Source organism: Corticium candelabrum, chromosome 5, assembly GCF_963422355.1.
Source record: "Corticium candelabrum chromosome 5, ooCorCand1.1, whole genome shotgun sequence".
Taxonomy (NCBI): Eukaryota; Metazoa; Porifera; class Homoscleromorpha; order Homosclerophorida; family Plakinidae; genus Corticium; species Corticium candelabrum.
The window spans coordinates 4,921,943-4,943,526 of record NC_085089.1 but is presented as its reverse complement, the minus strand read 5'-3'; the positions used below and the strand labels follow the sequence as shown (position 1 = coordinate 4,943,526).

The following is a 21,584-nucleotide window of genomic DNA, read 5'->3' as shown; positions in this document are numbered from 1 at the left end:
TTGCTATAGCATGTTATACATCTGTACAACCATCTGTAGTTGTTCTCTACGAGTGATCGTTGAGGAACATATTTCCATAAACGATATTGTACATGTTGTGTATATATATATGCAGCTGTTTAAGGTACGACGTACCTGACATACCTGCGAGTACTCACAGACAGAAAACCGCGAAAATTACGCGCTCGTCCGTTTTTAGTTCTTGCGCACTCCGAGTTGTGTCTCTGCCGGTCGAAACTGCACTCTCGCACTAACGCCGCGAGTGTTTTGGAGCCATAGGGCCGTAGCGACGTCAAAGGCGATTGCATGTCAACAATGTCGTACGACTTCGTAATTTGACTGCTAGGACCCAGATTAAGACACACAGCGGTTAGTCATCGTTGTTATTGCGGTTGGAAGTCTTAAGGTGCTGCATTCATGAGACGAAGCGCTTGTAGGGTTAGTGTCGGTGGACAGGAGGTGCACCTATTTTCGGAAATGGTTGCTCGACAGTTGCTTCAAAACAATATACATTCATTTGACTATGCTGAATGTGCGCTGAGTATAAAAGCAGACGACGTCGTGTTGCAGGAATCATTCGTCTATACGAGCTGATTTGTCAACCAATTCGTTTGGAGATGAAACTGGCTATTTTATGTTGTGCTGTTGCTTTGCAAGCGTGTCTCTTCTGGTGTGGCAAGATGACACAGGCAAAGAGCACCGGTCTCGTCTCAGACAGGGTGCAGCGAGACTTGCACAGGGTAGGCGGAAAAGGAGGAAGCGGTACAACACAGATTAGTAAGGCGAACGAGAAGAAGAAGCCTCATTTACCCAGCATCAACGTAACATCTGGGGATGCATCTGCAGACGGCGTAAAGCGCAAAGTCATGGTCATACAAGCTCCAGTCCTGCAGATGAGTGCTGCTACCCGGTCGCAGTCTTCAATATCTCGTGGTGAAAGCTGCTCTCCTCAGGTGATAAGGATCAGCCTGCAGCATCTCGGATGTAAAAGACGCGTTTCAACGACGGTACGACTAGCGTGATTGTAGCTCTAAGGCCTGACGAGTTCGAGCATTTGTGTTGTCGTTTTAGATGTGCTATGGAGAGTGTGAGAGCTTTTCGTATCCCAACAAACGTAATTTCAAATATCCGGTCAAGCATAGCAGCGACCTCCACAACGTGTGCAGATGCTGTACACCCACACAGATAGAAAAGATTGCCCACACGTTGACGTGTAGAATGGGCAGTCGGATCAGTACGAAGACATTCTATGTTGCTAATATGAAGAGCTGCGCATGCAGGCCGTGTGGAGGGCACTGAAACGACGCGTGCTGTTTGTTGACTACAGCCACGAGCCTTGTAAAGTATACCTATTCTTTTGTATTCTAACTTGAATGACATGGGACTTGCGACGTTCTTCTGATGAAGTCATATAATAGAACTGGACACTTGATAGTCGTCTGTTTATACGTGACTGATTTGTATGTTTTGCAAGCCCGTAGAATGACTTGGCTGCAAGGTTTCTTTCTAACATTGGACATTGGAATAGAGGTTATCATCTAGACTGGTTGGATTATCTGTTTGAGTATTCTGCTTTAGTTTTTTGAATGGTTAGAAGCTACTGACAAATGAGCTGTCGAGTACGATAAGAAATTTGTAGCGCGCGCGTTTGCACGCACGCACGCACACACACACACACACACACACACACACACACACACACACACACACACACACACACACACACACACACACACCATAAACCTTAGACGTCAAACCGTCGTGCTGATAAACTTAGGTATACTAAGATATCGTCTTCCTGTTGTACGCATTGCTGCGCATAATATTAATTTTTGTGTAATGGGTAGTAAAAGCCTTTTCGGTATCAGAGAGATTTGTTCTACCCGCCAGCAACTATTGTTTACCGTCGAGCACAACGTGGAGGCGTAACTGGGCATACGGCAAGCACACGTACACTTACAAGTACTACAATACACACGTCAGCACGCGTGCACGCACGCACGCACGCACGCACGCACGCACGCACGCACGCACGCACGCACACACACACACACACAATCACACACACACACACACACACACACACACACACACACACACACACACACACACACACACACACACACACACACACACACACACACACACACACACACGCACACACAATGGAGAAAGGGACAAATGTCAAGCCCTCCACGTCATTCGACGTCGACCCTAAAGTCAGTTGCGGAGATAGCTCCTGCCTTTAGAGACGGAGCCTCCATGCGCTACTCGGAGGCTTAGGGCCAGCGCTACAGTCTACTTGGAGCTTGGCCGGAGTCATCCAGGTGCACTGACTATGGTGCAGCTCTGGGACCTAACACCAAGGCCTACAAGTACGTACTTGTCTGCTGCATGATGTTACTTGCATGATGTTACTTGCTTGATGCCAAGCCATCGGTCATGTCCACCCCAGTCAATGACCAGGTACTCATTTATACTCCTGAGTCAAGAGAAGCAATTGTGTGTAAGTTTCTTGCTTAGGGAAATTATGCCATAGCTCGCCATCACAGTGACTTGAATCTGCAATCCTGCAAGGGCTCGGATGTCTTTATTTTCCAAATGCACTCTCTAACCAATTCAGCTACAGCAACACACACACACACACACACACACACACACACACACACACACACACACACACACACACACACACACACACGTTTTCTTTCTCTCACCTATAGCTATCATTTATAAAGTTAGACAGTCATGAATAAAATTCATCACAGATGCACTTCTACTCTGTTTGTATTCGGCTTTCAGAGAAAAAGTCCTAGACATATCGCATGCTAAGAGTGCTTAATTGCTTGATTGTGTTGTAATCAAATGCCTTAAAGTGAAGCACTTTGACAGCATACCAGTGGCTGGGTTAGTATTTTCTGGGCGGGGCACAAAAACTTGAAATGTGGGCGCGTGCTTAGACCAATAGGTTTCTCTAAGCTAAATATGCCCTATGTAGCTATCTCTAGACTTCATTAATACGTGGAAAAGGTATGAAGAAAGACGAAAAGTCTTCTTGAGGGTCAAGAAGTGGGCTTTGAAGCAACGTCCTTCTCGTCTGCATTAGCATGCAGCGAATTCATACAATATACACATGGCAGACGTGAGCTCTGGCGTCTTTCTTGAGTAGGAAGAAAACCAAACGTGCACTGACGACAGGTCCTCAATTCCATTGATATCTAGGTACGGTACCAGTCTTTTTTGGAATCCTAATATATAGCCGAGTATTTACGAAGTCTCTCATCCTTCCTTCAATGGCTTTGAGCATTTGTAGTGACAAATCTATAGGTGTGGTTCGGCAGTTCTACATGCAGAACCGAAATCGAATAATTTTCGGTAACTGCATGTAAAGGAAGGATTTGTCAAGTTTTCACACTGGCACATTAATTGATAATAAAGAATATTTATTATGATATTTTTAAACGGTCATTTCTTACGTTATTTAAATAAATCATGCAATCACAGATATTATACATACCTATCTCGTCTTGATTTTAGACCGTGTTGGTCCTCTAAAATTTGAAAGGTTCTTGTTTTGTACTTCGGTGCTGGCTAAAATTATGTCAAAAAGGATAGCCTAGACGCTTGGTACACGTCATATGACATGCGAGAATGATTGCACACTATTTAGGCATGCGAGTCAACTTTAGTTTAGGTATACTGTGCTAGACTCGTCTTATCGTTGATTCTAGACTCAAGTACTTCGGCATAAGACAACAATTTAGCTAATGCTGGCGAAATCATAATCGTCTAATAGCCGCACAAACGCGTTTATTAAAGTATGTCGAATTACCAATTACTCTAAATGGCAGCATTCGCCAGCACTAGATTGTTTTTCTATCTTTACATATGCCTGTAGACTGTATGTGCAGAGAAAGCCATCTCTTCAGCTAACATGCATGCCCTTTGTTTATGCTCTATTTTCGATGTTGATAGAGAATTTCCACTTGGCCTTGGAGAAAGGAATAACGCCCACTTTGCCTGTAGGGATGTCAAACAGTTGACATCCAAGACTCAGAAAAACAAACTACAAACTTGCCAAGGTTGAGTTTATACTGCCATCTCAATATATCAGTAACTTTCGCAAACGATTATTGATATTAATTAAAGGTGCCCACTCACGATTCACCGCGCACGCGCAAGCACACCCACGCAAACTTGAAAACGTGCCACGATTTCGAGTTTTGTCATAACGAAGCAGAACAAGGGAACATGCACCACGTTCTATGACATACAGTCTTTATTCCTAGTATGAAGAGAAAGGCAAATCGTGTTCTTGTCCGCTACGGCAGTTTTACTTACTTACTTAATTAATTAATTAAGTAAACTCGTTTCGAGATTTCGAGAATGCTAACGACAAGTGTGTTAGGTTCTCTATCCTTACATTTACCATTTACCATCTTGACTCAATGAGATAGCTTGCTGTTGAACGACAATTCGCTTTCTCGATCGTTTCTAGTTGCACGTGACCTCAAAACCGATGATCACGTGATGGCATCTCAACTCGAAGCGTGAAAGAAGCCATGGAGAGGTGCCGGACGCCGCCGGCAACGCAGATCGTACATCTATCTTTACATGGTAGCTACAAGAGCTCGCTAGAATTGAGGAATAGCCTATGCCCGTAGCGACAGACGATGCGCCGGTAGCGATGTTTCTTCTACAGAAATTCAATAACTTCAAGTCAGATGTATGCGTTGGTACACTGATAAGCTAGTCTACAACTTCATACATGGTAGATGTCTGTCCGGATGCCATCGCGCTAGTGCGCGCTTTGTGCTCCACCGATTTTGGTTCACGTGTAACAAAGGATAACTTTGTCGTTCAACAGCAAGTTATCTCAAAATGGTAAATGGATTAATGTGTGCCTAGAGGCATGATTTCAAGTTTGCGTGGGTGTCTGCGCTTGCGCGGTGAATCATGAGCCGGCACCTTTAATTTGTTTAGCAAAACATGCAAATATAATAGTGACCGTTTCAGCAACGTCTACGTACTAGAGTAACGTGCACATAGCGACTGACTTCTCTAAACTCATAATATTGTTAGTCCGACGAAACACACGCGGTCACGGACGCAACTCAATTGAGTAATCATATCAATAGAAAACTGGAGTGACACACTTTATGTGACAACCAATGTTGCAACATTTCTGATTTCCCGGGCATTCGGTATCAGAGCTGCACTCGACTGGGCAAGTAGTGATGAGACTGGGATCAACTGGCGGGCATCGTCCGGGCATGCCTAGCACAGCGTGCAATATTGAAAAGTGACATCACACACACACACACACACACACACACACACACACACACACACACACACACACACACACACACACACACACACACACACACACACACACACACACACACACACACACACACACACCAATTAAGTGCGCGCACATAACAACCATACATACCCGGAACACATTGATGTCGGCGTGGACAAGGCGCCGTGACGCAAACGACCGCCATTCCTTCACACTTCTCTCCGTACGAGCAAATGTTAGATCCACACCGGTCAGCGCAAAACGGTTCCACCTTTCCGTCGGAGTGGTGAACTTGACACGTTTGGTTGTCGTCACACTCGAAACCAGCACAGGGATCTGCAAAAGCATCATTTAGAGATGAAAGTGCAGGGACATAAAAGGAATCTAGTTTTCGCTATCGACGGCATCGTTCGTTACTTTCTATTTGGCAGCACTGGCCCTCAAATCCTGGCGGACAAGAACAACGCGGTGGCGGAATCTCAGCTGGACACACAGTGTCCGAAAGACTCGTACTTTCTGACACATCCCTCTTGCCTAGCTATACAGTAGACAGAGACTCGAAACGATGTACTGTCTACCGATAAACGTTGTGCGACTGACCAGGCGAACTCTTGTTCCACCGTTCTGGCACTCGAACGGACAGCACTCGACTTTGGTGTTGTCGTACACTTGACACGCTTCGTACACACAGCATTTCGTCTTCTCGACGCACGTCTGCTTCCCGCACTTGCAGGATGCGCACGTTTTGGAGTAGACCGTGCAGCGAGAGGGGTAGGGCAAGATCGCCGCCAACGAGCAGACGAAAAGAGAAAGAAAGAAAAGCACGGTCTTCATGTCGGACGCGTGAGTTCGCTGAAACAGAACGACCGTACAATGGAGCGAAAACGTCAGTGCGGCGACCTAATATCATGTCGGATGTGAGTAGCACCTCGTTGATGGTGCTAATTCGTACAAGCCACCGGAAGGCTCCACCGCTGGTTGCCATGACGACGGTTTATACAGTAGGCATTGCTGCACAAGCAGACGGTTGTGGTTACGTTATCACCACACTAGGCACTCTTGACGGACTGATTTTGCTGCAATGTTGTCAGCGTACCCGTATACATTTATAGTTACGGTAAATATGACCAGGGGTTAGTAAAGTTTACTTTAGTTAATTGGTATTTTAGACTGTCACAAGATCGCCGTTCGTCTACTAGATAAACATAAATTCTGGCTGCTAGGTGCAGCACGTCACAGTTAAATGGTTTTATGCAGTTGATCCATTAAATAGAATTAATTATTTGTAGCCGGCACGCTAGGTTTTCAGGTGCAACAATTCTTTCTAGGGAGCCCATTGGCAAGCAGTACAGTACACGTGTACTGGTATTAGTTATGCTCATGCACAGCAGGCCCATGCATACTATATAGGAAGCAAATATAATGTGATCTGGCCTAAAATGCAAAAGCCGTGGTATTTTTAAGCGCACTATAGTTAACAACTAACTGAATAAAGGTCTTGCCAACAGCAAGACGGATTTTTCCACTTGGGCCCTAAAAATTCGATTTGCATGGCAACCCGTCATTATATTTATTCAAAACAGACACGCCTACGTACAAGGAGGTTTCCGGGCAACGCGAAAACATGTCTAACTACGCCTGTAGAGTAGAGTCTGGTCAGAATAATTGAATGAGTGGTTTACCACATTTACGTCACGTGCGTAACTTCGTTCTAGAGAACCCCTTGAACTAATCTGCGTTAGCATAATTATTTAAGATGTGCCTTCTATTGCTTGTACTACCGACCGCTAGGTACACGTAATACTTATTGTTGTGATGGACAACAAGTTGCTACTAGAGTTGTGAAAAGAATGTGCTTAATTAAATTAAGGTTTTTGATAAGAAAATTACTCGTACTTTACACTATAATACAACACGTGCATGGCAAAGTGCACGCATGCATACACAGCACGTATACTTCATGATCAACGAGATAGCCCACCCTAAACAGACAGATAAAATCAACTATTGACGAGAATTCATTCTGTCGTTTTTTTTTTGAAGTCTAGTAGCCGGTTATATTTTGGCAATTTGATATTCCGAGTGTAGCTTTGGACACTTTCTTATTCAAAGTTGAGAAAAGTTTAAGTGACGAAAAGCATTCGTCGCGTGTAAATGCCCGGCCCGTGTTCTCAGCGGGGCGTTTTCCAACTTGTGCTGTCTCTTTCCCATTGCTATATATAGCCGTTCACCGCGTGTTCAAATTCTTAAATAAAGTTAACCTTCTCTCTCTATTGCCAAACTGTCTTAAAGCTAACTCTCTGCTGCATGGTATATCTAGGGTATTATACGTATATCCTGAGATCTAACGCACGTGTTGATATTGTCACGTTGCCTTGAATTTTTAGTATTGACCGCGGCTCATAAAACCGTCAATTTGTCGAAATAAATTCTTCTTGTATTTACTGTATTATACGTTAACCTCTCAAGAATGACGTCGTGTCCATGCATGCATACTTGACCACATAAATCTGTCGCTCTTGTGAACGCATCTATAGGCTATCTAAAAGTTAGATCTATCTATCCAAGCAAAGGCGTCACGTACTGTATAGATTTATGGGCTAGCCTAGTAGAGTTGGTGCTAGCCCCCAGTTTTAAGGGCGTGGTTAGTTAAAATTATTATTTTATATAATCTCAGACTGTTTGAGAATCAAGCATGTCCTATTAAGTAAAACATCTTATAGTTTTGACATGTTACGCGTATATATGTTATTTACACGAGAGAAAAGACATCGACCTGACACTGCGAGCGGTTCTTCAAGTTCGCAAACCGTATAGATTTCTCATCGTACTGACAACTAATTAGAGAACTGAAGTAGAGTAGATGATCTTGTGTCGCAATTTGCTGCTCTCTGTGAAAGACATGTTCCTCTAGATATCTAGTCACGAGCCTCGTGTAATACAATTACTTAGAATTAGCTGTCGCCTAGTATGTAATATCAAAAATTTATAACTCGTAGACCTATATTTTGTGTTGAATTATTTATTAAACGGTATATAACGTTCTCTATGATGTCACGTGTTCGGCTTTATCTAGGAGCCTCATTTTTTAGTTCCTCGTGACGTCCTTACTTGATCCAAGCACATTATTTTTAGTCGATATGTCTGCATAAATATATAGAGTAACACAGAAACTGCAAATAAATTTCTTTGAAACAATGGATGAAGCTGTGGAAAGAAGAAAATCAAGTAGGCCAGGCAACACCCTGCTATCTCTAGCTAATATACTTCTGTCTTACAATCTTATCTACTCTCTAAGTGCACTTTAATTAATTAAGGAACATGAATACTAAAGAATTTGCCAAAGTAGTTCATTCGGCTGCTGTTTAAAGCCACAATTTCCTTTGCTACAGCAACAATTACTAGATCGAGTGCATCTGTTCTGTCTGGATGAATTAACATCTAAGGGTAGAAACGGGCTGTTCAATCTTTCTTGTGTCATGGTGGTCGTCTTCATTCTGCAAAGAAAAGAGAAGGACCTTTATCTAGGTAGGCTCGAGTGTCCATCCGGTCGTCTTCCCCACAACCAACTGGATACTCGAGCCTAGTATCCACGGCTTTGATCTAACTACTATTCATGTAACTGTATCCAGCATCCGCTTTCGTGACCGTTTGGGACACAACGAATGACTGCTGTATTCCAATCTATCGTTAGTCAAATGGTTTCCGGCCCAGACGACTACTATAACCCTAGCGCATGCGCGTCTAAAGTTAAGTTAATTCTACGCTTACGTCACACGTTATCATAAAGAATACTCACGTGAGTTTTTTGCGTACGTGTTGCAGTGAAGCATTTCAACTTACCAAGCTATTTCCTTCTTTACGCCGTCCGTATCCGTTCGTAGAAATACCGAATACAAAATACTCGATCGCTATAGCAGCCTCACTATTCGTGTCTGCTTCACAGTTCAGTCAAACCAAATCGATTAATTAGTTAATTACCCTATTAATTAAACGCATTCAATCACACGTTATCTGTAAAACGTACCGCTCACGTAAATTTTTTGCGTATACGTGTTTGCAGACTACAAAAAATTGTTGGAATATCAACTCACATTTTTATAATTCCTTCTCTACGCCGTCCGTACTTCCGTTCCTAAACTATGAAATGTCGATCGAATTACAAAATGCTTGCTCTAGCTACCAGCCTCGATGTTTGTGAGTCAAGCCAAAACGTCTAATTACCGTCATTAACCAATTAATTAAACGCCTACGTCATACTCTCTATTAGCTAATTAGTAACGTGTGGACGTGTTTCTTATTAAGCATTTCAACTCACCTATTTAGTTCCTACTTTACGCCATCCGTATTCATTCCTAAAAGACCTATCTAAAGACTCGACGACCGACGAAGGCTCTGCTAGCGACGACGCTGCTCCTGCAGCAGCCAGGGCTGAGCTACGCCGGAGTGTGAGAAAATCGCAAAGCTGGTCATGAGCAAGACGTTTCTAGGTCAACAATTACATCGTTGCTGAATGTTAATTGATCGATGTTGAGCCTCAAAGCTCCGGTATGCATACGTGTACGAACCGAGCGAGCGAGCGAGCATCGACCTGTAAGGATAGTAATCCGGCTATTTTGTGTTGAGTTGTTCCCGGTTGTCGGCGGATTTTTCACGTGGTTGGCTCCGTGGGCATGTTTCCACTAACGCCTAAACCAGTTTAACAAGTGGTTTAAGCTAAACTGGTTTACGGATTGACCTGTTTCCACCTCCACTAAACCAGTTATATTCTAAACCTAAACCGATTTCCTAAACCCATTTTGTAGTAGGTTTAATTAGCAAAGTGGTTTAGGTTTAACTGTCACGTGACAGTAGCTCGCTTGTCTAGGTGGCTTCTGACAACGTCGTTTTGATGGATATTGACTGTTTGCTTGGATAGGATTAACTTAGAGGATGTAAAGGTCGTTATCTAGAGAAAAGAAATCATCAGAACCAGAGAGAGAGAGAGAGAGAGAGAGAGAGAGAGAGAGAGAGAGAGAGAGAGAGAGAGAGAGAGAGAGAGAGAGAGAGAGAGAGAGAGAGAGAGAGAGAGAGAAGACGGTGTCCTTGGTCATCATCATGCAAATTTCTACTAGCAGACTCTCAATCAGTGACAACCAACAGTTGCTCTGACTTGGTGACACAGCAGCCCAATGCTTCAAAATAAGGCATTCCTAGATGGCTTGTCTTGTACATCCCGGATGTCCACGTTCCTAGTGGAAACAGTCACTTTCTTGAACTGGTTTAGTTTTAAACGCGTTTAGGCTAATCTAGTTTAAGGTGCAGCTAGTGGAAACACGGCCCGTGTGTCCTGTGCAGTGCGGTGTGTCTTGTGTCGCGCTGGTGGCGCTCTACGGTAACGTGACGTTACATTTGGGGGCCTGTCCGAGTTGATTTGACCGAGTTCACTTGTGTGGTTTAAGCGCGACGAGTTTGATCGTCTTTTGGAATTCGCTCCAGACGTCTTCTCCAGGTCATTGTTTTTTGAGTGTACTTTTTGCTTGTTCGACGCGTTGTTTGTGTCTGAACTGCATCTTTTGAGCTCTTGAGTGCCACGTGTTGCTGTGTGTCACGTGATTGTAGCCTGGCGTGTCCAGACGAACATTTGGTCGTTCTTACAACCTGTGGAGCAGAGCGAACGTTCACATGGAATGAAAAGTTCTTGACTTTAGGGAACAATTGGAAACCTGCCATTCTGAGTTGGAGTTTATTTCCTCGTCAGTTGGAGGAGGCCAACGGACATGTTGCAGAGAGTCAACAGTACCAGCATGAGTTGGAGGAGCAATTGACGAAGGAGAAACGTCAAGGTCGTCTCAGGGTGCTTGACGCGAAGGAAGAAGTGCGAGATTGTACTGAACGCACCATTGATAAATTACGTATCGAAAGAGATAGGCTGAAAAGTGAGTTTCAGCATGAACTAAAAGAGAAGGATACACAAATTGCTGCTTTGCGCGAGCAATGAGAAAAGCTGACGCACGACCCACAAAGTGTGGCAGCAGCAGTACAGGTAGACTTGGAAGAGGTTCACGAGACAGATCATTCTGAGTCGAGTGAAGGAGTTGTCTCACTGAGCAGACAGCAAGACACCTTGGCATCTCTGTCGTCCCTTACCTCTACTCTCAGCTTACCACACTTGCAAAAGTTTCCGGGAGACAAGGTGAATGATGATGAGGCAGTTGACCACTTTCTTCGCGAGTTCGAAAGAAATTCCATATTGGCTGGTTGGAAGGGCGAGGTCAAAAGAGTCTAGTTTCAGATTCATTTGACGGGGAGCGCTTTGCGTGTTTATGAGAATATCCCCTCAGAAGAACGTTGTGATTATGAGACAGCTACAAAGGCGTTCAGGAGGGAGTTGCAACCAGTATTGTTAGGGTCGTAACGACACACTGTCTTCCACAATCGTAGGCAGCAGGAGACAGAGTCAGTGACTGACTTTGCCCATGAGATCCAACGCCTATTTGAGAACGCTTATGTGGCTCACCGGCTTCCTTCCGACCTACGGGACCAGATCCTCTTGGGTCACTTTGAGCAAGGGTTACTGATACAATGGAAAGAGAGGCTTGGTCACTCGCTTGCTAGCTTTTAGGAAGCGCTTACCCAAGCTAGATTGGCTAAGGCTGTAGCCAAACAGCTGCTCCCAGACCAGATTATGGCTCACCCATCTCAGGAGATCAAGAGAGAGTCAATGCCAGCGGTGTCTAGTGGGAAGAAGACCCGGGTGATAGTCTGAAGGGCACTGTACGCTGTTACTCCTGTCAAGAGAGTGGCACATGGCCTATCAATGTCCCAGAAAGGGACAGGTTAGTCAGTCGTCATCGAGCACCAGGAAGAGAGGGGATGCGCAGTGTTGCCACTGTGGTCGTCGTGGCCATTATTATCAGATTGTCCACAGCTGACGCAAAGAAAACCTCAAGATGCCAAGAAGAATCCTGCAATGTTTCGAACATCCTCAATAACAAGCCGCAGTAACGCTATCACCCCTCCAGGTGAAGGGGCGGCGGTTGAAACTATTGACAAGACGATTGAACGACTAAAAGAAGAATGGATAAGGTGGGAGATGAGTTGCAAGAATTGGAAAAGTTTAGGTTACAGGAAAGGACAGTCTTACCACAGGATGCTTGTCCTCCTACCGATCATGTTGACACTATTCATACCGTGTCCTCACCACCCAGTCCTTTGCCTTATGCACAAGTGGGAATTGAGGGAGTCCTAGTGAATGACATGTTAGATACGGGCAGTTCGGTGACAATCTTGTATCAAGATAATTTTGTTGCTATTGCACGTACCACGTTGTTAGACAAGCCGGAAGTCCAGCTTCATGACTACAGTGAAAGGCAGATTCTTGTTGTTGCCTGCGTCAACCTTCTCATTGCAGCAGAAGGTCGGAAAATAACAGAACGAGTCTATATTGTAAAACAGACGAAGCCAACATGCCTGTTAGGCATTGCTGCCATTCGGAAGCTGAGGTTGGTCACTTTTGCCAACACGGTCAGATTTTCACCAGTGATCCAGTTGAGACAGATACCTCAAGCGGAGTGAGCACAAAAATCGCAGTCAGGCTTGTTACTCTAGTCCCAGTGCCGGATCAGAGTGGTGTGAAGGTGACTGGATCAGTACAGCGGTTATGTCTAGGGAGTCGTGATGGTGTACGTTTATTTGAACTTTATTCCCAGTGGATGGGTAAACGGGGATTGGAGGCGGAAGAGTCACTGGTTATTGCTAGTCAAACCGGCGATGTTCAAGTTATATTGAAGAATCCAGGTGAATTACGCGTAGACCTATAGGGGGCCGAAATTATTGGTACCCTTTCATCCTGCACGAGGTTGAGTCTACTAGGCACGTGAGGTTAAGAAGTACATGATGATCTTTCCCGAGTCCTCCATAACTGATCCTATGATACAGGAAGTACGAGAAGTTGTCCTTTCACATTCTGAAGTTTTGCTCTGAATGACACGAAACTAGGATGCACCAACAAAGTGGAACACGCGATAGAGACGGAGGACCATGAGCCTATCCGACAACACCCGTCTCGGGAGGCTTTTTCACTGCGGGAGAAGATCAGAGGACTAATCCAAGATATGGAGAGACGGAGCGTGGTCCAACTCAGTTCCAGTCCATGGGCAAGTCCCATAGTCTTGGTCAAAAAGGGAGACGAAACCTATAGATTTTGCGTAGACTGCCGGAAGCAAAATGCCATTACCAAGGACAGCTTCCCGCTACCTCGGAGTGATGATGTTCTAGACAGGAGGATCACGCTATTTCAGCTGTATGGATGCCGCGTCAGGATATTGGCAAGTACCCTTGGAGGAGGGTGCCAAGCGAACGACTGCGTTTGTCACCAGTCAGAGACTGTATGAATTTAACGTTCTCCCATTTGGGCTTTGCAACGCTCCAGCCACCTTTCAAGGCTAATGCAGATAGTGTCGTCAGGGCTGGAAACGTTTACCAGCGTTTATCTAGATGACATCATTGTATTTTCGAAAACCGTAGAGGAGCACAAGCAGCAACTCCGGCATGTCCTCGAGAAACTGAACGAGGCTGGACTGAAACTAAACGCAAGAAAGTGCCAGTTTCTGAAGAAAGAAGTTTCTTTCTTGGGATATTTCGTGCCTGCTGAAGGGTTGTCTACAGACCCAGAGAAAGTCGAAGCCATCCGGAAGTATCCAGTGTCTACCAATTTGTCTGAACTCAGAGTATTTTGGGCCTTGCGTCATACCATAGACGATTTGTGAATGACTTCGCAAAGATAGCCTATCCGCTACATGGGTTGCTGAGAAAGGATGTGCAATTCAGTTGGACGCAAAAGCAGCAGTGGGCATTCAGCAAGCTTCAGCAGAATCTCACAAGGACGCCTATATTGAGGTTTCCCGACTTTCTGAAGCCCTTTTATGTAGCCACCGATGCCAGCGGTATCGGGCTAGGCGCGATATTAGAACAAGAACACAGCGGGTCAATGCAGCCAATTGCTTTCGCCAGTAGGACACTGGCTCCGGCTGAAAAGAATCACTCTGTGACGAAATTAGAAGCGTTTGGACTCGTTTGGGCTCTCAAACGTTTTCAATCTTACATACTTGGGTACGAAACGATAGTCCTAACAGATCATGCAGCTCTGGCGCCACTGCTCAAAGGAACAAACGTTTCGGGCAGATTGGCCAGGTGGGCTTTGGTTGTTCAAAAATTCCAACCTACTATTTTGTATCGTCCTAGAAGCCACAATACAGGGCCAGATGCGCTGTCAAGAGTCTCACTGCGCAGGGGCCGTGCGGGTCGTTCTGAAGGGGAACAGATACACCATTGTGTTGAGGAAAATAGCTTGAGCCTGGCGCTTCAGTCTCATGTTTGTGTTTAACCAGAAGCCAAGCCGAACGAGAAGGTACAGTGGCGATGAAAGTCAGCAAGAGGGCGTTGGCAGACGGCCATCACAAGATCGAGATCCTATAGAGAGTATTGCAGAACCGGAACACCTGTTGGAGGGCACTTCCCTGCAAGAAGAGCAGCGGGTTGACACTCATCTTGCCGAAATTATTGACTACATCGAGTCAGGGCGCTTGCCTGCCGATGAGAAGAGAGCTCGAAGAATTGTGTTGGAACGAAAATGTTTGACATAGTAGACGGAATGCTAACGTACTGTGATGTGATGTCACCATATTGTCTAAGGATAGCAGTACCGAAACGGTTACAACCAGTGTTGTTGGCAGAAGCTCATGGGAGTCGATGTGGAGGCCACTTCGCAGAGAAAAGCTTATTTGGGAAGTTGCGCCAGCGGTAATGGTGGGATGGAATGAGGGCAGCAGTACGGAAGGAGTGCAGAAGGTGTGTACCATGTGCTACTCGAATGGGACCAGGTGTGAAAACTAGTCCTCCATTACAACCAATTCCGGTTGGAGGACCGTTTCACCGTGTCGCTGTAGATGTGCTTACCTTGCCACACACGACTCGTGGAAATGGCTACGTTGTTGTTTTCGTCGACTATCTGACTAAGTGGCCAGAAGCCTTACCAACGGCTGACCACACAGCAGAAACCATTGCACAATTGTTGTTGGGTCACATTATTTGCGGGCGCGGAGTGCCTGTAGAATTATTGTCTGATCGCGGACCCGACTTCCTGTCCCAGCTTATTCGAGAGGTTTGTCAGCTCGCAGGGATAAAGAAAATCAATACAGCTAGCTACCATCCACAACCGGACGGAGTTGTTGAACGCTTCAACAGGACGCTGACCAATATGGTGGCCAAATACCCTAATTCATGGCCCTCAGTGGGACAAGTACTTGAACTGCTGCTTGTTTGCTTATAGAGTGCGTCCACACTCATCAACAGGAACGTCGCCATTCCAGTTGTTGTATGGCCGAGAAGCACGCCTGCCCACTGAGACTATGTTGACGCTACCGCCTGTAGCCCAGCAAGTGGAACTGGAGGACTACACTTCCCAATTAACGGCCGGGCTAGCCAGTACATGAGACGTCGCCAGCTCTAGGATTACCTAAGCCCAAGAAGCCTACAAGACTCAATATGATCGATCCATATTTGTGCAATACAAAGTGGGCGATAGAGTCTTTGTTGAGATGCCCAAGGACAAACGAAGCAAGAACCGGAAGTTGGAGTGTCCGTTTCATGCTCCCTGTGAAGTGGTGGACATCAGGGGAAACGACTTTAAGGTGGTGCCAACTAAGAAGAGTTCAAGAGGACAAAACACGGTGTGGGTCAGCTTTGACCGAGTTCGCCTCTGTCTTAGAGAAGTAATGGTTGTTTGAGACTTTGTGTTAGTAGACTAGGAGACTGGGTTGTATTGTTAAATAAGACATGCACAAGGACGCGCTCTCCTTTTAAGTCGGGGAGATGTAAGGATAGTGATCCGGGGTTTTTGTGTTGAGTTGTTCCCGGTTGTTGGCGGGTTTCTTTCACTTGGTTGGCTCCATGTGTCCTGTGCAGTGCGGTGTGTCATGTGTCGCGCTGGTGGCGCTCTACGGTAACGTGACGTTACAGACCTCGTGGCTGTCGTCGACAAGAGCAGCAGCATGGCGGAGGGAACAATTTTCTCGTGAGGAAGACGCTTCATTTCGTCGCTGATCAACGTGAGTCGTGACGATTGCATGGACTGCATGATGGCGTGTACATGGAGCACCTACACATACATGGGCATCTAATTCCGTTGCAGGAGATTTTCTAGTGCTTACTAGCACTATACTTAAAGGAGCATTCCGGAGATATGCGCTAGGCTGCTGACTCCGCCTTCGCTCGCTAATGGGAAATCTATACTAGCCAAGTTGAGCATCTGGACGCTATCTCAGAGCAAACCCGACAGATGTACGTTAAGAACGTTTAAATACTTAAAAATTGACGGGCCGTTTCAAGGATTCCGTCCGCCATGTGAAGCTTTTCTTGCGCGTCATCAGATCACGTGAGCCTTACTGACGCAATTACGTTCCCGGAAATGGTCTCTCTGTGTTTCCGTCGCTCCAAAAGCGGTGGAAACCGTCATGCTACTTTCAGACTGTCTACAGACTGACCTTTTCGTGCGATTTATTTCCGTCCAGCAACATTCAAAAGAATTGGCAATTTGTGAGATTCTTTGGCGCTAGAGGCTGTCGTAGATCGTGGTCTAGCAGTTTACGAAGCACTCATCCCTACGCAGGAACACTTTCCGCAAACTCCCTCGATCACCGGACCTCGCTATTTCGGCTGCGTACTAAGTTGCGCAGTTCCTTGGAGTGTTCCTTTAATTAAAATAACATTTCGTCATGGTCAGGTAGTTGTGTTCTCCTGAATTCTTGTCTGCAAAGCGGTTATGACTATATGTAATTAATTTTTGGCTCTAACGAATATATGATTTGTTGGACATACACGTACAGCTTTCGTGCATGGCTACATTTGGATTTGCGAGACAGATTTGTGTTTTGTGATTATGGAATTGGTGTGAATTGACGTGTCTAGGATTTGATAGTGAAGGACACAGATCGTCTTGGCATTGTGTCATATGACAGAGTGTATAATGATTTACATCTCAAGGTATGGACAAAAGAGGGAAGTCTCAAGCTCATGCAGTTATTGACGAACTAAAAGATGGGTCTTCAACTAATCTCAGTGGTGGGCTAGAAAGAGGTTTAGAATACATTAAATGACTTGGCACAGACAAGAAAAACGTTTTGTCAGTTCTTCTAATGACGGATGGAATGGCTAATTGGGGAATCACTGCCCAAGCTGACATTCTGAGGAGAATGACAAGGGCAGAAAGGGGACTAGGTGAAGGGTTAGGTGGCCGGAATATTCGCTAGAATTTAAAAAGGTATTTCTTGTCTTCTATGGAGTTAAGAAATGCATGTACGTTCAGCTGGAAATTCTGAAGAAGTTGCTGCTATTGTTCACACTTTTGGCTTTGGCTCTTATCACGTAGCGTTTTGGAAGCAATCATGCAGTGAGAAAGGACAAGGCATGTACTATTTTATTGATAGCAACGAAAAGATATTCCAGAAGCCTTTGCTGATTGTCTTAGAGGACTGCTCAATACAGTTGGTCAGAGTGTGACATTGACAGTTGCTGCTATAAATGGAACTCATATTACCAAAGTCCACCACCGTCGAGCAGGAGCACTGACTGACACTTCACCCAAGTGTGAAGTCAAAATTGGAGATGTGCAATCTGAAGAAAAAAGTGATATTGTCATTCAGCTGCAACTGCCTCAGTTGCAAGTTCCTCAAGCAGAACCAGAAGTTGTCCTTGAAGCAGATCGATTTGTCGTATTTCAATGCTCTAGGAAGCATGATCGATAGAGAGAGATACATGCAACTAGTATCTGTGTGAGGAGACCAGGTGATGTTGCTGCTGGATCTGTGCATCCTAGCCTACAATTGACCTACAGCGGAACCAAGTCATAGCCGCTGAAGCCATGAAACGTGCAACAGAATTGGCTGATAGCAACCACCTAGAAGAAGTTAGAACAGTCATTGCCAAGGTAGGCTGTAGGTTTTCTGAACTAATACTGTGATTAGCTATTTGTTTGTTTGTTTGTGTGTGCATGCGTGCGCGTGTGCATGTGTGTGTGTGTGTGTGTGTGTGTGTGTGTGTGTGTGTGTGTGCGTGCGTGCGTGCGTGTATGTGTGTAGTGTGTGTGTGTGTGTGTGTGTGTGTGTGTGTGTGTGTGTGTGTGTGTGTGTGTGTGTGCGCGCGCGCGCGCGTGCATCTGCGCGTTTTCCATATACATAATGTGGTGTTATAGCTCAGTTGGTTAGTTAGAGAGTTATCCTAGAGAGTGAGAACATCCGCGACCCGGTCAATCATCAGGGGTGCAAGAGCTATAGGGTAAAAACTTTCCTGGGCTTGGGCAAGAAACTCACACACAATTGCCTCTCTCGACTCAGGAGGTTAAAATGAGTACCGGCATGGCCATTGACCGGGGATAAACAAGACCTCTCTCTGGCTTGACAACAACAATATCTTAATAGAATATAACGATAACACTATACTGCCGATTAACATTGTGTTACATCAGTACCTCTAGCACCATACCCTTAGATAAATTAGGGTCAATAAAATTGGAAATAGCAAAGAATTTCTACAGCTGTTAATTGAGTTCCAAAGTAAACAATCTCTAGTGTTCGAGCGCAGTCACAAGCTCAATGCTTCTGCGTAAAAGCAACCTTCAGCAATATAATGTTTATCAACTGTAGCTATAGCAAACAATGAAACCAGTATTAACATAATAAATTATGTTGTGTGTATAGTTTGATGCCAATTAAGTTCCCATTGTAAAGTTTCTTCATTGTATTATACTGGGTACATTGTTTTAGTGTCCAAATAACAAGCCCACAATTCGTCATTAGAAAAGTTGGAATGTGACCCACAAAAGATTTACAAAACATAAATTATTTAATTAATATGGGAATTAGCATGTTGCTCAGCATGTCATGAAAACAACACATGTGCACATAGATTTACCCATCCATCCCAAAATATATAGCTTTTTTATGTACACCTAAAACATAAAACAATGACAAAATTTGTGAACCATGTTCACAAAGAGGATAATTTAATTAAATAACTACCATTAGCACATGCAATTACCACCTACAGGTATAGTAAATTGCATTAAAACGTTCCACAAATTCTATGCATACTGTGATTTCTCAACACAAAACGCAACATCCGTAATCAGGGCCACTTACCAGAAGTCGAGAATCACGCTAGACCAGCCAGCTAGAAAGCTTTATCAAGCACCTCCATAATTTGAGTACGAGCACTTGCACTTGCAATCGATCTAGCCGCGAGTAGCAGTCGTGAGTCCATCTGCAACTTGGATCCTCTGATATATCGTGCGCATGCGTCATCGGAACCCATTCCCTTCAGTTCCCATATTGTCAACGGCGATTTCACTTCCGACGGCATATTTGACACAGTTGACGCGCTTCTCGTCGGTTGGGTTGAGATATCAAATGACAAGTGGAACATGCTAGGATAGCCCAGCCAACGAGTGAAGCTACTAGGCTAGCCCAGCTGAGGAAATTTTGATACAATTTACGCGTGCTACGTCCATGGGCTAGGAGGAGAACATGCACGCAATATGATATCGCAGCCCTGCCGACGGAATTATGACACACTTGATGCGTGTCGTCGGCTGGGCTGAGATGTAAATTAGTTGTGGAAACATGATATCTCAGCCCAGCCGACGAGTTAGCGCAGCCCAGCCGACGAGTTAGCGCAGCCCAGCCGACGAGTTAGCGCAGCCCAGCCGACGGAATTATGACACACATCACGCGCCATATGTTATATCTAGGACCCGAAGCCGTGAGAGCCTAGCACCTCGATAATTAGAAGTTATAATTGATTTATAATATATCAACGTAACCGTTTAGTGCAGCCTTAATTGAATAAATGATTATTGTTCGTTAATTCTGGGAAGTGGTGTTATATCGTTGACCTCAGGTGTTAGATTGTGACCTAAGTGTTGTATCGCTGATATAACACCTGCAATGGACCAATGAGCGCACCTAAAGGTCACGTGATATGTTATAAAGTGTGTTATCAGATTGATTAGACGATTGGGCAAAGATTTCATGGTATATATAAAGGAAATATTCTGCATTCAATTCTTAGTTTATGGGGCTACCAGACCCATGCAGAAGCTTTGTATAGCTAAACACGAGTAATATGTGCAGAAAATAATAGTCAAGTGTAGGTTATGTTAGTGAATATCTTGCTCGATATAATGCGTTCTAGAGTAGTCAAATTGATCAGACAATTGTGCAAGGATTTCATGGTATATGTAAAGGAAATATTCTGCGGTTACCTACACTAATTAGCATCTGTGGTAGTTATCGTATATGCAATTAATTAAATTTTAAATAAAAAGTAGAAATTATTGTGAACAATTTTGGCTACCTGACGCATGCAAATGCTATGTATAGACATGGGCAATTCTTGCTGAAAATGATAGTCAAATGCATGCCCGGATCCAGGAATTTTTGAAAGAGGGGGTTGACCTGGTAGCAATTATTTATAGCATTACTAATTTTTTTCTTTTTTAATGAAATTATATAAAATTGTTAAACCACGCCTATTGGAAAAGAGGGGTTGCAACCCCCTAAATCCACTAAACCCCATCTGGATCCTGGCCTGCAAATGTAGGTTATGTTAGTTCATTTTTTATATCGCCCAATATAGTGCGATATAAAGTCGTCAAATTGATCAAACGATTGGGCAAAGATTCCATGGTATATACAAAGGAAGTTATTTTGCATTCAATTGCTAGTTTATAGGGCTACCAGGCGCATGCAGAAGCTTTAAGACAATATTATAATTATGCTCTACTTTTATTAATTATTATTAATTACATAGATCTGTCTATCTTGTATCATCGCGTTTTCAAATTCTGCTTTACTACACCCTTTACTATAGCTGTTTAATTAACTAATTATAAAAATTAAAATAAGGTAGGTACGTGATTGAAAGTGAACATTTTATTGTATTTATTTGCCTTGAAAAAGGATCTCAAAGTCCAAATATGATTCTAGGCTTCTACACTGAGACTTACAATTAATTAATTAAGATTTTGCTGATTTTAGACAACAATATTTTTACACGCTAAATGAAATGTAAAACAAGAGATCGACTGACACTTACACTTGCAATCGACCTGCTAAAGCCTACACTACGCAGTGTCTGCGCAACGCTATATCGTGCAATGCTCTAACGTGCGCAATGCTATATCGTGCGCGTGCGCATGCGTCGTTGGAACCCATTCCCTGTTTCTGAGGGCAGTTACCAT

The 21,584-nt window shown here is 44.4% G+C and overlaps 3 protein-coding genes and 1 long non-coding RNA gene across 4 annotated transcripts; 2 read left to right on the top strand and 2 right to left on the bottom strand.

Moving 5' to 3' along the window:
• Nucleotides 1-861: 861 nt before the first annotated feature.
• Nucleotides 862-1,602, top strand: LOC134180601 (mucin-19-like). Its single transcript, XM_062647789.1, has 2 exons — nucleotides 862-1,007; nucleotides 1,072-1,602. Exons 1-2 carry the CDS (start codon nucleotides 867-869, stop codon nucleotides 1,297-1,299), a joined length of 369 nt encoding a protein of 122 aa, XP_062503773.1. The 5' UTR covers nucleotides 862-866; the 3' UTR covers nucleotides 1,300-1,602.
• A 3,453-nt stretch (nucleotides 1,603-5,055) lies between these two features.
• Nucleotides 5,056-6,142, bottom strand: LOC134179588 (WAP four-disulfide core domain protein 3-like). Its single transcript, XM_062646524.1, has 4 exons — nucleotides 5,909-6,142; nucleotides 5,726-5,846; nucleotides 5,459-5,644; nucleotides 5,056-5,277 (listed from the first exon to the last, which is right to left on the bottom strand). The coding sequence occupies exons 1-4, from the start codon at nucleotides 6,140-6,142 to the stop codon at nucleotides 5,132-5,134; spliced, it is 687 nt and encodes a 228-aa protein (XP_062502508.1). The 3' UTR covers nucleotides 5,056-5,131.
• An 8,965-nt stretch (nucleotides 6,143-15,107) lies between these two features.
• LOC134179587 (uncharacterized protein K02A2.6-like) lies at nucleotides 15,108-15,620 on the top strand. Its single transcript, XM_062646523.1, has one exon. The coding sequence runs from the start codon at nucleotides 15,108-15,110 to the stop codon at nucleotides 15,618-15,620; it is 513 nt and encodes a 170-aa protein (XP_062502507.1).
• Nucleotides 15,621-18,737: 3,117 nt separating this feature from the next.
• On the bottom strand, nucleotides 18,738-19,666 carry LOC134180582 (uncharacterized). The gene is made up of 2 exons (XR_009970019.1): nucleotides 19,486-19,666; nucleotides 18,738-18,990 (listed from the first exon to the last, which is right to left on the bottom strand). It is a non-coding gene; the product is annotated as an uncharacterized LOC134180582 (long non-coding RNA).
• Between the last annotated feature and the right edge of the window lie 1,918 nt (nucleotides 19,667-21,584).